The following is a 16257-nucleotide window of genomic DNA, read 5'->3' as shown; positions in this document are numbered from 1 at the left end:
TCAGTAGTTTCACAGCTTCCCAGCTGAACTTGAGAACTACTGGTCTAGGTGATCTCTAGACCCTTGTCACCCTAAGGGGTTCTTAAACAAACAGCATGGGTATCACTTGGGGTCTTTTTAGTAGTCAAAACTCAGGCCTCACTCCAGGGCTACACAATCAGAATCTATACTTTAACCCCTCACTCCCCCCGCCCCAGTAATTTGTATTGAATTTGAAAACTCTGAACCAGCTACTCTTCCACCCAGCTCTTTCGTCTGGCAGTGCTTTGATTCTGGTGCTGATATTTCAATATAACTTTTGGATCTCAGTGCCAGGCACCTGTTAAAAGTTGTACATGTGTATTCTGTGTATATATTCAGAAAGCGCAAAAATATCCCATCACACCTGTTCTACGCAGGGGGCTAAGTGGAAATAGATGGGGGGGCGGGGGGGAGGAATGTAGCCATGTAAAAGGTGTGGATGATTTTCTGAGGTTCTGATCAAAGATAGTTTTTGCTTTGTAGAACGGAGTAGGGCCCCCTGAAGAGCAGTTCTCTTCAGAGTCAGCAACGCCAGAGTGGTTATTAAAAACACCTGCATCTACATGGCAATTTGCATCCACCCTGGCCACACATCATTTCCAGGTTACTTCTCTGTTCCTCATACTATCTGTTGGCATCTTTGGAAGTAAGAGGTGGTCTGGCCAAGGAGAGCTTGACTTCCTCTGGAAGTTTCCTGTTGCAATGTTCATCACCTCTTTTAAGCCTACAGAAGGGAAGTCGGCTCTGAAAAAACCAAAAAGGAGAAACAGCATCCAAATGCTGAAACCAAAGCTAGAATGTGACAGATAAACGTTCTGTAAGATGCTATTCTGGCCCTTTATAACTCAGGGCTAAGAAAGCAGGGTGGCCCCCGTGTTTTAGGCTAATCATGTTTTATTATGACATTTTTGAATGATGGTGTATTTGGAGGAAGGAGTGATTTGGATCTGAATGTTTAGGAAGAAGTGGCATGGGCCAAACCATAATTTTCCATTCAATTCAATTGCTAGGCATTAGGTGGGAGCCCGTGGGGTGCCCTGCCCAACTTCTCCCAGGCCGGATCATGCCAGTGGCACCTCAACAGTCGGCATCCGTGGGATTTTCTCTGCCCTCAGCTCAGCAGTCAGAAGTCCTGGGGTCAGCCCCGTGGTAGAAGCCTTCAGGCGATGACCAAATGGAGATGGTGTCTAAATACCAAAGCCCCCCGGGGTTCGGAATGAGAGCCTGTGGAGATGCGTGTTCCAGGCTGGCTCTGAGGGCTGCCCACCAGCACGAAGTGCCTGCCCCCAATGATTACTTGCTACACACCTGCTGTTATTTTCTTTCCCTTCCCAGGTTTACTCCTCCAGTCCCCTAGCAGTGTTCTCTGCTCTTCCAGAACAAACTCCCGCCACTCCAGTCCTTGCCTCAGGGTCTGCTTGTAGGGACACCCTCACCAAGACAGATTTTATATACCATTTGCTTTAAGGTATTTGCAGGTATACAGTTCATACCTTATATTCTTTCCTTTCGATTTTAATATTTTCAGGAACTAAACCCAGTTATGGTATGAAGAGTTCAAAAGGTTTTGGTAATGGCGTTGACGAAATCATCTTATTACCTTATTCATGAGACTCATTTGACATCCGAAGCCACAAAGGAGTAAGATGAGAAAAGGGGTGTGGGGTCAGGAAGATGATGCCAGTAAAGTGTTTAGGACAAAACCTAAACAGAAGTAGCATGGAAGTGTCATTCTGAACCAGCATCCTTGGTTCCTGCTTTGATTTCTCAACGAAATTCTTAAATCCTCGAGTGCAGGTATGACCGAAACCTGTCCCATGCCTGAAAAAGAAGGCGATACGCGGTGACTGACGAGAGTCAAGTGAACTGAGTCTGGGGGAAGGTTCTCAGTGAACGGAGCGCGGAGGATGCGCGGGTGGTGCTGGAGGCGGGTCCCAGCCAGATGTGCACGGCTGGCCCGCCCTCCCTCGCGCACCCGGCCCGCTTCACCGGCAGAGGAACCGTGGAGCGCCTTGCCAGGGCGCCCCCTCCTCTCCCAAGGCCGCAAGCACTCCAGCTGTGGGGCCGGCCTCCCCTTCCCACCCGCGGGGACCGCACCTGGAGGAGCAGAGGCCCCGAGCAGCCGAGGAGAGCGGAGGCAGCGGCCCCGCCGTGTCCAGGTCCCGCGCCCTCCCGGGGGGCAGGAGGAGGAGCAGAAGGCCAAGGCAAAGCCCCGCTCCAAGATGCCGCCAGCCTGGGCCCTCGCGCTCCCGCTGCTGCTCCCCTGGGTGGCAGGTGGATTAGGTAACGCGTCCAGGTGAGTGTGTGGCTGGCGATCGCCCCGCGCCTGAGCTCCCCCATTGGGCCCCTTCTCTTGGTCCCCCGCCCTTCCCGACACCTCTGTGGGTGTGCGCGCACTGAGACGGAATTTAACAGGGACGCCAGATCCGCGGCACCCACGGGCTTTGCTTCCACGGCACCCCACCTGGCCGTGACCCGTGGGTTCCTGGAGAAGGGAGGCTCTGCGCGCAGCCCCGTGGCTGCGTTCTGGCTTGGCAGTCTGCAAACATCTACTGTGGGGCCAGGTGTGTGAGGGTCTGTCTTTGGGGAGATGGGTGGCTTCCGTGCCTGTGCCGTTCTGCGTTTTCCGCCCTGTCCGAAGTGTGCCAGCTGATTGTCAGTCATTAGCTTTGCTGGGGAAGGAGGGAAAGAAACTGGGGTGACACAACTGGAACTAAGTGTTTACTGTCAGTGGGCTGGCCTGCCGTGAAGGTGGTCCCTCTCCTCACTGGCTTTCTGATTAGGGTTGATGAACTGGAAAGAAAGGGCATGGTTGTCAAATGAAGTCGACTCATGCTTCTTGCTATGGCAATTCAGAATGTAAAGCCATTTCTTTACGGCCCATAAACTTTTCTAAGCCCTGAAACTTCGTGGATTTTTTAAAAGAAATTTTATTGGGGAACAGTGTGTTTTTCCAGGACCCATCAGCTCCAAGTCAAGTAGTTGTTTCAATCTAGTTGTGGAGGGCGCAACTCAGTGGCCCATGTGGAAATCCAACCGGCAACCTTGGTGTTATGAGCCTGTGCTCTAACCACCTGAGCTAACCGGCCGCCCCCTGAAACTTCGATTTTGCAGAGATCTGCAAAGCCACTTAGTAAATTCACGCTCCTATAGTGCTTGCTGTAGGTAGGTCTGGCACTGTTCTAAACACTTTAGGACTACTGACCCATTTCACACCCATAACTGCTCTGTGTGGAAGGTGCTATTATTATCACCTCCCTGTTGTAGAGGAGAAAAATGAGGCACAGAGAGGTGGCATAACTTGCCCAAGGAGGCACAGCCAGTAGGCCATGGCCCCAGCACTGAAACCCAAGCGGTCTGGCCCAGAGTCCCTGCTCTTTGTCACTCATTAGGGCAGCCTTTGGGGAATCACTCATTGGGAAAGGTTTCCTGCTTCCCTGCCTGTGATATCTTGCTTTCTGAGGTAGCAGGCTTCTCCACTGTGGCACTATTGACCTTTGGGGCTGTGCTGGACAATTATTTGGGGGGTGGGAACTGCTCTGTTCATTGTAGGATTTTTAGCAGCAGCAACTGTGGCTTCTACCCACTAGATGCCACTAGCAACCTCCCCAAGTTGTGACAACCAAAAAATGTCTCCAGACATTGCTCAAGGTCCCCTGGGGTGGGCGCAGAGTCACCTGCCACTGAGTGAGAATCACTGTGCTATTGAGACTTTTTAGTGGACAATTCCTGGGGAGAGCAGGCTGAGAGCCTTGGTGTGGTACAGGCTTCTTCTTTCTGTGACTTACAGAAAAAAGTCCTTTCATCAGAGTCTACCACAGTATTAAGGGATTTTGAAGTTCAAAGAGAGAAAACCTCATACCAGGTTCTTAGAATGTATGGTCACAAGTTTCAATTTCCTTTTCGTGATCAAAAATGTGAGCAGATGTCATTTGCTCATAATCATATTGTCCTGGAACATTGGAGCTTCTTGTATTGCTAGAAAGCCCCCTTAAGGAAGACCAAGTGCTCTTTGGAAATGAGATTGCTAGCTCCAGGAGCATCGCTTTCAAAGTGCCACCAAATTAAATGAAAAGCCAAAAAGCCCCCCAATAAACCAAAGAATATTAAAATGCAGAACTCGCATCAGGATTATGCAGTTTTCAAGATGTGAAACTTGGTTTCTTTACACTGTATCAGGTTCATGAGTGGTGTGTTTATTATCTGCAACATGCTTGGAAATGTCAAGTGGTCAGCTCTTCAGGAACTGCCCAGAACCATGTTTAATCAGCTCCAGACTCTGAGTTACAGGCGACACAGTAACAGAAAAGTCACGGCATTCACTGCAGAAAAGTCTGTCTACTGGTTACTTCCTGAGGTTTCACAACTTACAGCAAAAATCGTCACTGCTATAGAGAGAGATTTTTAATATAAGCACCAGTTGTTTTTTTCATTGAAACAATGCACCATAATTTTAGTGACGTAGAAAATTATATGCCTCTTAAATGGTGCTGAGCACATAGTAGACAATGAATACTCATCAAATGAATAAACCATTAACAGCATGCATTTCTATGATCTTAAGCATCAGAATTTGGCTTGAACCTTAGACTTTTTTATGCCTTTGGGCATTGGGACGATTTAGGTACTCTAGACCTACTTCGTCTAATACAGTAAATACAGTAGTCACTAGCCCCTTGTCGCCATTAGTACCTGAAATATGGCCAATCCAAGTGGAGATGTGCTATAAGTGTAAAATACACATTGGATTTTGAAGACTTTGTATGAAAAAAAGAACATAAAAGATCTCACTAATCATTTTATGTAAGTACATGTTGAAATGATCATGTTGTAGATATTAGATAAAATATGTTACTAAAATGGATTTCATCCATTTCATATTTTTAAAAATGTGGCTACTAGGCAATTTGAAATGCCATATGCGGCTGTTATTTTTCTATTGAGCAGTGTCGGCCTAAAACATTTATTGATCTGAAGTCCACCTCCAGTGTTCCAGGCCCTAAACCTGGCATCTTTTTGCCTTGGGCACATAAGATAAATATATTAACTTTGCTGGAGATTCAAGTTTGGAGCAACTCCCTACTTATATTTCTGCTATACATTTTTTTCTCTATTGAATTCAAGTACAAATAATGTGAGACATGAAGGAATGATCGGGTTTATGCAGAGGGTCTGCATGCATGGGGAGAGGCCTGCTTTCTGCAAACCACACCCTACATAGAGAATTGAATCTTCTCACAGTCCTGTTAAGGAAATGCCATTGTAACAATTTACAACAAACTGAGTGGCTTAAAATAACACAAATTTATTCCCTTACAGTTCTGGAGATCAGAAGTCCAAAGTGAGTCTTATAGGACTAACATTAAGGTGTTGGCAAGGCTGGCTTCCCCTCAAGGCTCCAGGGGAAAATGGCTTCCTTTTCTCATACAGCTTTTTTTTTCCCCAAATCTGAGTCTTTTTTTAAAAAAGATTTTATTGGGGAATCGGGGGAAGGGGAACAGACAAATTGCTGTCCTTTTGTTCTTTAGTCTACTTGTGGAGGACATCACTTCACTGGCCCATGTTGGTATTGTGATCATTGCGCTCTTCCCAGGTGAGGCAGATCGCTCGCCAGCCTCTGGACGGCCACTCACGCCTGCTGCCAGCCGGTAACGCTGGCTGCCAGCCACTCACAGTAGCTCATAGCAGCCCGCTGCAGCCTACGCCATTGTCGGCGACTCACGGCAGCCCAGCTCCAGGTCGAGCTGTTGTTCATCATCTTAGCTGTAGAGGGCGCAGAGTCACTGGCCCATGTAGGATCCGAACAGGGGCCCTGCTGCTCAGAGCTGATGTTCCAAGCCAACTCTTAACCAACGGGCCACATGGCCGGCCCTCATACAGCTTTTAGAGTTTGCCAACACTCCTTGGCTTGTGACCACATCACTCCAATCTCTTCTTCCTTTGTCACCTGGCCTTTTCTCTGACTCTTAATCATCTTCCTCCCTCTAAGAAGAACCCCTCAAATTATACCAGGCTCACCCAGATAATCCAGGATAATCTCCCCATCTCAAAATCCTTAATTTGATCACATCTGCCAAGTCCATTTTACCATATAAGGTAACAGTCACAGGTTCCAGGGATTAGGATGTGGACATCTTTGGGGACAGGTGGAGGAGGGGAGGCATTATTCAGCCTTCCACAGGAAACCTGAGCTGTGAGTCTGTTGTTTTTAGATTTATGGACTAGACCCTTTTTTTTTTCAGCTGAACCATCCTGCCACCTGTTGGCAGCTCAGCGGCAACTCAGCTCAGGCCGGGCATCGAACTGCTGTTGTTCAGAGCTCACACTCTTGAGCGAGCTCTTAACCAACTGAGCCACTTGGCCGGCCCTGACTAGACCCTATTTTTAAACATAATTTTAGTGATTTGTGAATGGTTGGCGTGTCATTCATTTCTTTATTCTTAAAACCAGAATTTGTGCGAATATACCCAAAACTAAAGAGCTGAGAGTTTCTGGGAAATAGTGACCAGGAAATGTCCACTTATAACATAGAAATCATTTCTGAGCGACCTTATTTCAATAGTTTCATTGGCTTAGAACGTATTCAAGTCCTATTTATATGTAATTTATGTGCATAAACCAAGGTTATGTAAACATTACAATGAGAATAAGTATATTATCTAGCCTTCATAAACCAGATTGGCATTCAACAAATATTGTTGAGCCACTACTATGTGTCCACATTTTCCAGTGTGATTTCAATCAATTCTCTCATCACCACTAAGAAATGGGGATTGGGTCTATTTGACAGACAATGGGATGGAGAAACTTGAAGAAATTAGATGATTTCCCAAAAACTGCATTTGATTTGGTCTTCTGCTCTAAGAGCAGTGACATTCCACTACAGGCATACCTCATTTTATTGCACTTCACTTTATTGCACTTGGCAGATATTGCGTTTTCATTGACATTGAGACAAGACCCTCTACCAGCAAAAAGATTAGGACTCGCTGAAGGCTCAGGTAATGGTTAGCATTTTTTAGCAATAAAGTACTTTTTAAAAATTTTATTGGGGAACAGTGTTTTTTCCAGGACCCATCAGCTCCAACTCAAGTAGTTGTTTCAATCTAGTTGTGGATGGCAAGGGTATCGAACCGGCAACCTTGGTGTTGTGAACACTGTGCTCTAACCAACTGAGCTAACTGGCTGCCAGCAATAAGGTATTTTTAATTGAGGTATGTACATTGTTTTTTTTAGACATAATGCTTTTGCACACTTAATAGACTACAGCACAGTGTAAACATAACTTTTATATGCACTAGGAAACCAAAAAATTTCGTGTGACTTGCTTTATTGCATGGGTCTGGAACTGAACCCACAGTATCTCTGAGGTATGCCTGTATTCCAAATACATTTCCCCCAAAAACTGAATATATAAAAGCTTACATTGTTACAAAGTGCTTTCTCACACATTATCACCAGTGGCCCTGTTTAGCTTGACTCTTGCCTAGCACAATCAAGGGACATGTGTAGAATAAGTGGGGAGTTACTGAGTCTCTACCCTCCTAACACCACCGCCTTCCTCTCTAAGTTTGCATTCTCTCAGAAGCAGAATCTGAGACCAGGATTCGAGGGTGTGTGGTTTATTTGGGAGTGACCCCAGGGAGTCCTAGTAGTGAAGCTGAGAAGTGGGGCAGAGAAGGGAAAGAAGTTTTATCAAAATAAGTTCCCACTGTGATTTAATCCTGCTGGAGAATTCTAGTAGACAGTAGGACATGAGCCTCAGAATGTGAGTGAGTCCACCTAATATGAACCAGAGAAGAAGGCATATTCCAATGCTTAATTTGTAGTAGGTATTGCATAGGAATAAATGAATGGCTGGCTTGATACATACCTGCAAAAGGAATGCAAAAGAAAGGCTTTGTCCCAAGACACAGAGTGGACTGGCCAGCATCTGTGGTCATGAGCCCAGTGGCTGCCAAGAGGCAAAGAAGGCAGGCTGAAACCAGGCTGCAAAGAGCCCAATATGCCAAGCCAAAGAGTTTGGACTTTGTTCTGAGAGCAATAGAGAACAAAGCAGGGTATTGCAGGTTCTGTGTTCTTTAAAGATAACCTGGTCATGACTAATTCATGCTCAAAATTATCACACAATTGCACAGGATTGTCATTAAGGTAATGAGCCACAGTTTAGTTTAATTGGCAGCATTTTTTCTTTCTTTTTTAAAAGATTTTTATTGGGGAATTGGGGGATGGGAACATCGCTGGGGAATTGGGGGAAGGGGAACAGACAAGTTGCTATCCTTTTGTTCTTCAGTCTAGTTGTGGAGGACGTTGCTTCACTGGCCCAAGTTGGCACCATCATTGCGCTCTTCCCGGGAGAGGCAGATCAGTCGCCGGCTTCTGGACGGCCACTCACAGCGGCTGCTGGCCGCTCACGCTGGCTGCTGACTACACACGGTAACCCATGGCAACCCACTGCAGCAGGGGCTGCAGCCTATGCCGTCGCCGGCGACTCACGGCAGCCCAGCTCCAGGTTGAGCTGTTGTTCAGTATCTTAGCTGTAGAGGGCAGTGTCACTGGCCCTCATATGTGGGATCCGAACCGGGGCCCTCTGGCGTCCCAAGCCAGCTCTTAACCAACGCGCCACTCGGCCGGCCCACGTTTTTTCTTTCTTAATATACCTAATAGTAGTGTGCTTATAATCCATGGCATCTCAGATTTGATGAAAATAAATGCAAAATTAAAAATTAAAATACCAAAGCAGCAAATATCTTTAGAAACAGTGTCACCTTGTTCTTCAAGTATTCTCTTTGCTTCTTTTCAGATACTGCATGTATTAGTCATCTATTGCTATTCAACAAAATACCGCAGAACTTAGTGGCTTAAAAAAATGTTTATTATCTTACACAGTTTCTGTGAGCCAGGAATTCAGGAGCAGCTTTAACTGGATGCGGCTTGGGGTTTTTCACAAGGTTGCAGCCAATTGTTGGCCTGGGCTGCATTCATCTGAAGGCTTGACTGGGGCTGGAGAATCTGCCCCCAAGATGGCGCACTCACATGGCTGTGGGCAGGAGGCCTCAGCTCCTTGCCTTGTGGCCCTCTCCATATGTCCTAATTTCACAGGTTGTCCTCCCTCATTCCCACCCTATTTGCTTTGTCAGAAACTAGTCACTAAATACAACCCCACGTAAGGGGAGGGGAGTTAAACTTTATTTTTTTCTAATTTTATTTTTCAATGACAGTTGACATTCAATATTATATTCGTTTCAGGTGTATAGCATAGTAGTTAGACATTTATACGAGTATAAGTTGCCAAATGATCCCTTCATAAGTCTAGTTCCCACCTGGCACCATACATAGTTATTACAGTACTATTGATTGTATCCCCTGTGCTGTAGTTTACATCCCTGTGACCGTTTTGTTGCTACCAAATTGTACTTCTTAATCCCTTCACCTTTTTCACCCTGCCACCCCTAACCACCCTCCCATCTGGCAACCATCAGTTGGTTCTCTGTATCTATGAGTCTGTTTCTGTTTCGTTTGTTTAGTTTGTTTTTTGGATTCCACGTATAAGTGAAATCATATGGTATTTGTCTTTCTCTGTCTGACTTATTTCACTTAGCATAATACCCTCTAGGTCCATCCCTGTTGTTGCAAATGGTAAGGTTTCATTCATTTTTATAGCTGAGTGATATTCCATTGTATATATGTATTACATCTTCTTTATCCAATTGTCTATTGATGGACACTTAGGTTGCTTCCATATCTTGGCTATTGTAAATACTACTGCAGTGAACATAGGGATGCATATATAGTTTTTCAAATTAGTGTTTTTGATTCTCCAGATAAAGACCCAGAAGTGGAATTGCTGGGTCATAAAATAGTTCTATTTTTAATTTTTTGAAAGGCAGAAAATCAAAGAAATTTTGGACATATTTTAAAAGCAACACCGCACACATGCTGGTTTTCCTTCTCCCACACTGGTTACCTCCTTCCTTCTCAACCCCTTTTACCAGCCCCCATTTCCACAGACATCAGTTTCGGGCTCTATTTTCTTCCTTATCTATACCCTCTCCAGGAGATCTTTGCAGTCCGAGTGCTTTCAATGCATCTATATGTAGATGAATTCAAAATATGAATCTCAAGCCCCAGGCTCTCTCTGCTGCATTCTTGACCTTTCCATTGGGATGTCTCACTGAGTTTAGGACATCTAAAACTGAATTTTTGATCAACATCACCACCGTGTCTCACAATAGCTAATTTTGCCCCCTCCAGTTCACATCCTAGTGTTCCACTTAAAATTTAAATCAGATCATGTCAGCCCTCTCCTTAAAACCTTTCAGTGACTTTCCATTGGATTAAGAATAAAATCCATTCTATTTAGAATGGTGTGAAAGGGCCTGTTTGATCTAGCCTGGCCCATTCCTCTAACTCCGTTTTATGTCATTCTCCACGATGTTCACTATGAATGAATGAATGTGATAGAAAATAAATGTAGCTGTCTTGATAACACTGACTTTTTCAGCTACCTTCCCTTCCTTGCCTCACTTCCCCACTCCCCTATTGATGTTCCCTTCGCCTCATAAACAAACCACTTGCCCTCAAATCCTTGTCTCATGGTCTGCTTCGGGGGGAGCCCAAACTAACATACTCCTCCACCCCCAATCTCCACCTAACTCCTGAGCTTGTAAGATAAGTGAGAGAAAAAGAGGAAGCAATGAAAAGTTCCCAGTTCTGCTAAGTTTTGTCCTACCACTCATGGTGTGGGAAAATTGAAGATGCATCAATACACACTGGGACCAAAGAGCTTGATAGCCTAAACATCCAGAAAGGTGAGATGCTTTGGGGTATCCCTGGGCCTGTTAGACTCTGTATTTTGAAGATAGATGGGAACCCCGAATTAATCTTAACTGGTTAGGTACAGTGGACCTGCCATACTGGGGGAGCTATGATGGAAACAAAACAAAAATCAAAAACAAAAAAACCCTCATGGTTGGAACTGGTTATCCCTATTTAGAAAAAAATTATTTCATTTGTTTGGCAATATTTAAACGGATTTAAACATCAGTTAAAGAAGTTTGAACTTCTCAATTTGTCTTGGAGAATATCATGAAGTTTCCTGGAACCTGACCATAAACATGCGTACTAAGAATTCTGGCACAGTATATTTTTGCAGAAAATAAGGAATCCCATGAAGAAATACTATACTACTTCCACCATCACTGGAATGTTTTTAAATTAACTTCAGCTGTGGAGACGGCGATTTTCTGATTAATTTGATCAATGTAGACAGCAAAGTGTATGATGCATTAAAGGAACCCTGGGAAATTCAGCATTTAGCTCAGACTCCTAGAGCTCAGGGCCTCCTTGCCACAGAGACTCGCTCTTTGGTCCTACTTCTTCCCTCATCAGGACCAGGCTCCCTGGGCCTTCGATATGCCAAACATTGTTTAGGAAGAGAGATGTGAGAGCGAGAGCCAGCAGCTGGCCAGCCCCACCAGACCTCCCAAGGTGGCAGATCGGTTCAGTCCAAGATCAGGAATTCTCTTTCTAGGTTCATGAACTCCTTTTTATTGGTGACCCCAGGTTTATCAAGTTCTATGGGGTTGGGTCAACCCAGCCAAATGTGTAAAATCTCATTCTACTCAGACATCTATTCAATTCTGATGATTGAGACTATGCCTTAAGCATGCATCCTTGATATATGCCAGAATGCAGTGGTCCTAGTTTATACATTTAAAATACATGCTTCACTAAGTATGGAACTGAATGCAATTCTTATAGATAGCTTTGTAAGATTTTTTTTTTGGTATGAATGGATTCACATAGAAGGAAAAAAAGCATGTGTATTAGACTTTAGGAAAAGAAATGGTTCTTGAAATACTGTGTTGATGAGAGTAGGCTAACTTCTGCATCAAAGCATCTTAAAATCTCAGTGGCTGAACACAGTAAAAGTTTATTTCTTCACCTGCCATGAAGACTGAGGCATGTTTGAGAGACTGCTGCATGCCTTCACATGGGACCAGGCTCCATCCCTCTTGAGAGGTGCAGTCTTCCTCCAGGTCCGCAGGGTCATCTTTATTCAGTGGGTTTATGGAAAAGGAGTACGTCAAGGATCCCACGGGAGGCTTTGTGAACGGACTTGGAAGTGGTCACCTACGTCCCATTGGCCACAACCAGCCCTGTGGCCCCACCTAACTGGCAGGCTGGCTGGGAAGTATAGTGTAGTTTTGTGCCCAGGAGACAAAGAAATGGATTTGATGAGTGCTTAACCTTCTCTTCCACGATCATTAAATTGCAACATATGAAATTACAGGTGTTTGGCCATTTTGAACTTTAAAAAAAAAAGACAGTTTCATATAGTTTAACCTAATAGCTTATGTTCCTTATCCAGAATACTCACAACCAGATATTAAAGTAAAACCATAATTGAATTAGTGATGGAAAGTTTCTGAGTGGGCATGGAATTAGAGCAAAGGTAGAAGAGGTTGCTGGGAAAGTAATCCAAATCATTTGCTAACATTAGCATGGAATGTCATGCAAGAACTATTCAGAAACTAAAAGTTAAAGCGTTTTTAGCAGTTTTTTAAAGCCATTATAAGATAGTGGGCCCTGCTATTATTGTCAATATCGTGCTTGCCAGGGCTGGATTCCTTTCTTCCCATCAATAATATTGTTTCAACTTAAACAGAAACATTTAATAATTAATTTTCTTTTCATAATTTTAAATAGCTGCACATGTGAGTTAAAACAACTGGCAAGCATAGAATGCAGAGCTGGGTTTTTGGTGTAATAAATCAATTTCCTCTGGCATCTATAAATCAGCAAGTAATTATTAGCAATTCTATCCACTGGTAACTTCCCCCCTTTAAACTAATTTTCCATTTCCATGACCAGATGTAGAATTTGATGATCAAACCAGTAAGATCCCATTTGTGGCTGTCCCTTTGAAGCTGTCTCTCAAAACTGGGTGAACACATGATGACACGCCCATTAATTAAAAGGCATGTTGCTCATTTATGGACTCGCATGGTTCTCTGACGGTTTCTCCTTCAGGGTCGTTTCAAGCTGCTTGGTCCTCTTTGGAAGGTATGCACAGAACATGTTGCTGCATCCACAGAGCAGCTGGAGGTGGAAATGGGGTTTTCTGGTTGTGTAGTTGCCCAAATATCAGAATCCATTTTATAGTTCCTAATCATGGCTTGATTCCTAACTGTTGTTTTCATTTTTTCAACAAATGAGAGCAAGGCTAGATTGAATGACAAATCTCTGGTGTCTTCTAACAGAGCTATAATTCGAAGATGCATTTGTGACTGGGGAAGGAATTCCTTACAGTGAATAAGAAACCTTACTTTATTAACAAGCTTTTGATGGCTCAAGTGTTAGTCATTAACATTTTGGGGAGTTTTACAAGTGATACTTTGTAGCATGTCAAAAAAACGATGACTTGGGAGAAATGAATACACCTCAGGTTTCTCAATTTCACCTTTTCACCTACAGGCAAGCATGTGAAAGCAATAAAACTCAAGAAAGAGGATGTCTCTGGAGCATTGTGGTAATGTGCAAACAGTATATGAATTTCATCTTCTGGTAACTTTCTCCTGTTAGTTAACCCCAGGCAGCATTCTGCGTAATCAAAAGTAATTGACTTTGACCAATACTGATGAAATGGGTTTGGCCACCTGTGCAGGGGACGCTGGGCTCTTTCACCAAAGTTTCTAATTAGACTTTTGGAAAAATATCATATTTCAACAAACTTCAATTTGTTTTGTGTGATTTCACATCTAATAGTTTTAGTAATCTTGTTGGTGCTTATTAAGTTCACTGTAGTTCCATGGAGGCTGTTTTGTGTTTTTTAGAGTCCTTGATATTTCCAATTGCTTGAAACCCTTCCATAACTCTCTGGAGCTTTCAGGATGGACAAAATGTTTCACATGGACACAGGCTTTTTCTTTCGGGCCCCTGCTTATCTCCCTGCCCTTTTTCCATCCCACTGTTCTCTCTGCTTCCCTTCCCACTCTCCTGCTCCAAACACGCCACTTTCCATGCTCGAGTTTATAGGCCACCAGTTCATGTTCTTAGTGGCTCCATCCTTGGCTCAAGCTATTTTCTCTGCCTAGAACACCTTCCCCACTATACAGACTCCTCCCATTTCATCTGGGTAAGCTCCATCAGTCACCAGAATTCCTATAAGGCCCCCAAAAAAACCCTCACCCACCCCCATCCCCCACCCCAGCCTAACAACACAACTCATATCTTCTTGCTCCTGAGAACTCACCCCTTTGGGAGGGTTCATCATGTTGGAGTGGAATTATCTCTTTACTTGCCCATCTTCATCCCTAGACTATAAGCTCTTTGGCGGCAGGGGCAGTTCTCAGATACGAGTCTTAGTACCTAGTACAGTGCCTGACATGTGTAGTTATGGAATATATTTTGGGTGAACAAATGGACAGATGAATAGTGTAATGGAGGAAAAATACGACTCCACCCTTCTAGGGTTTTGACTGAGACTCGCCATCCCAATAAAAGGCAGATTAGCAAGAAAAAAAAACAAATAGAAGTTTAAAAACATGTATCCCTCCTGTTAGACATGGGAGAGACCCAGGAAAACCGAGTAACTCCCCCAAATGGCCCAAGCCACCACCTTCCAGAGCATCCCCAGCTAAAGACAAAGAAGATGTTGGTGGAGGGGGTGGAGTCAGTTATGGAGGTGACCAGGGAAAGCTCAGTAAACAAGGGTCATGCTGTTATGCAAATTTAAGTCCCTACCTTCTCCCTTGATGAGAGTTTCTAGACATTTATTCATCCCCCTCTTTCTGGTACAGAGAAGGAGACACCTTACAAATGGAGATTTCCCTTATAAATGTAACTTTCTCTTACAAAAGGGTAGCTTCTCTGGTTTTAGAGCTTCTCTTGTGTCTGCTGTTACTTGAAAATAATCAGCCCCAAGAGGCATATTTTGGGGTGGCAGATTCTGCTCCCCTTCAATAGTTTGATGAAGTGTGTTCCCCTCTGACTTCTAATACCAAGGAAAAGTCGCCCAGTTTCTTCGTGTGTAAAATGGTAGATTGGGCCTGGATGCTATCTAAGTCACTGTCCTTAATGTGAAATTCTACAACAGTCTCCTCTGACAGTGAAAATTGATCCCTACTTACGTTAAAAAGTAAAGTCATGTAGAAATTCGCAGCCATGAGACCTCCATCAGCTGGGGGTGTCGTAATTGACCGAGGGCCCCAACTACTGTGCTCTTGAAAATCCATCTTCACATTTGAGCGAGGCCATGCCTCCTCCTAGGCCGAGCATGTCAGGGATACTAAGGTAGAACCTTCTGTGGGGAACACTGCTCTCCTCTGAAGGTTGACCTTGGCTCCTGGACTCCCCCTCAGCGTGGCCGAACCTGCCCGAGACTGCACAGCAGTCTCCAGTACTTCTGCCCAACCTTCTTTCCCACTCTCCTTCCCTCAGGATCAGACTTCCATGGTGGTCCAATGGCGCTCCCAGCCTTCCCCAGCTCCCTTCCCATTTTCTCTCACAGGCGTTTCCCCTAATAAAATCCTTTCATGTTTAATCCCACCTTGGCTTCTGCTTCTCAGAGGACTCAGACTAAAGCAGAAACCGGGTTCAAACAGATGTAGTTAACTGATTATGAGTCAATAGCAATTTTCAACTTTATACCTGACTCAACACATCTAATAATATTAATCCTGCTACTAGTCCTATTAAAAAGAATCAATTAGGGAGCATTTACTGCATTAGTCACTGTCCCAAGCCCTACGTATATGAAATCATTTAATTATCACAAAGTCCCCGAAGGTGAATACTTTTCTTATTCTCATTTTAGAAATGAGATAGCTGAGACATAGAAAGATGAAGTAACTCGCCGGAAGTCACAGGTTATATGTAGTAGAGCCACGATTCAAACTCAGCAAGGAGACTGTAGCCCTAACCACCATATTTCACAGCCTCTTAGCATCAGAGCTGATCCTGGTCTTCCTAGAAATGCTGCATTTGGCTTTCCTGGCACTACTAACCTGGTGTTCCCTTTACCTTTCTGAGCATTGCCCGGGTGTCTTTCTGGACCTTTCTCCTCCTTGGCCCACTTCTCATTTGCTAGTTTCCTTGGAGCTCTACCCTAAGCCTCCTTTTCTTCTTACACACATCCATTCCCAGAGATCCAATAACCAACTGCCTGCAGATGTCTCCCAAATCTCGTCCTGCTTCCTGGACTTCTAGACCAAATATCCAGCTTCCTACTCA

At 44.3% G+C, this 16257-nt stretch overlaps 1 protein-coding gene across 1 annotated transcript in view; it reads left to right on the top strand.

Annotated features, from left to right (window-relative positions):
* Window positions 1–1608: 1608 nt before the first annotated feature.
* The window catches only part of EGFL6 (EGF like domain multiple 6), a 57300-nt gene continuing 42651 nt past the window's right edge, over window positions 1609–16257 (top strand). Inside the window, exons 1-2 of the mRNA XM_019630665.1 lie at window positions 1609–1662; window positions 1819–2317. Of these exons, the coding sequence (XP_019486210.1) occupies window positions 1929–2317 (389 nt within the window). The 5' untranslated portion in view covers window positions 1609–1662; window positions 1819–1928. The remainder of the gene's footprint in view (window positions 1663–1818; window positions 2318–16257) is intronic.

The sequence above is a fragment of the Hipposideros armiger genome, unplaced genomic scaffold, assembly GCF_001890085.2.
Source record: "Hipposideros armiger isolate ML-2016 unplaced genomic scaffold, ASM189008v1 scaffold_927, whole genome shotgun sequence".
Lineage (NCBI taxonomy): Eukaryota > Metazoa > Chordata > Mammalia > Chiroptera > Hipposideridae > Hipposideros > Hipposideros armiger.
The sequence above is the reverse complement of the archived record's forward strand: the minus strand, read 5'-3'. Positions and strand labels throughout refer to the sequence as shown.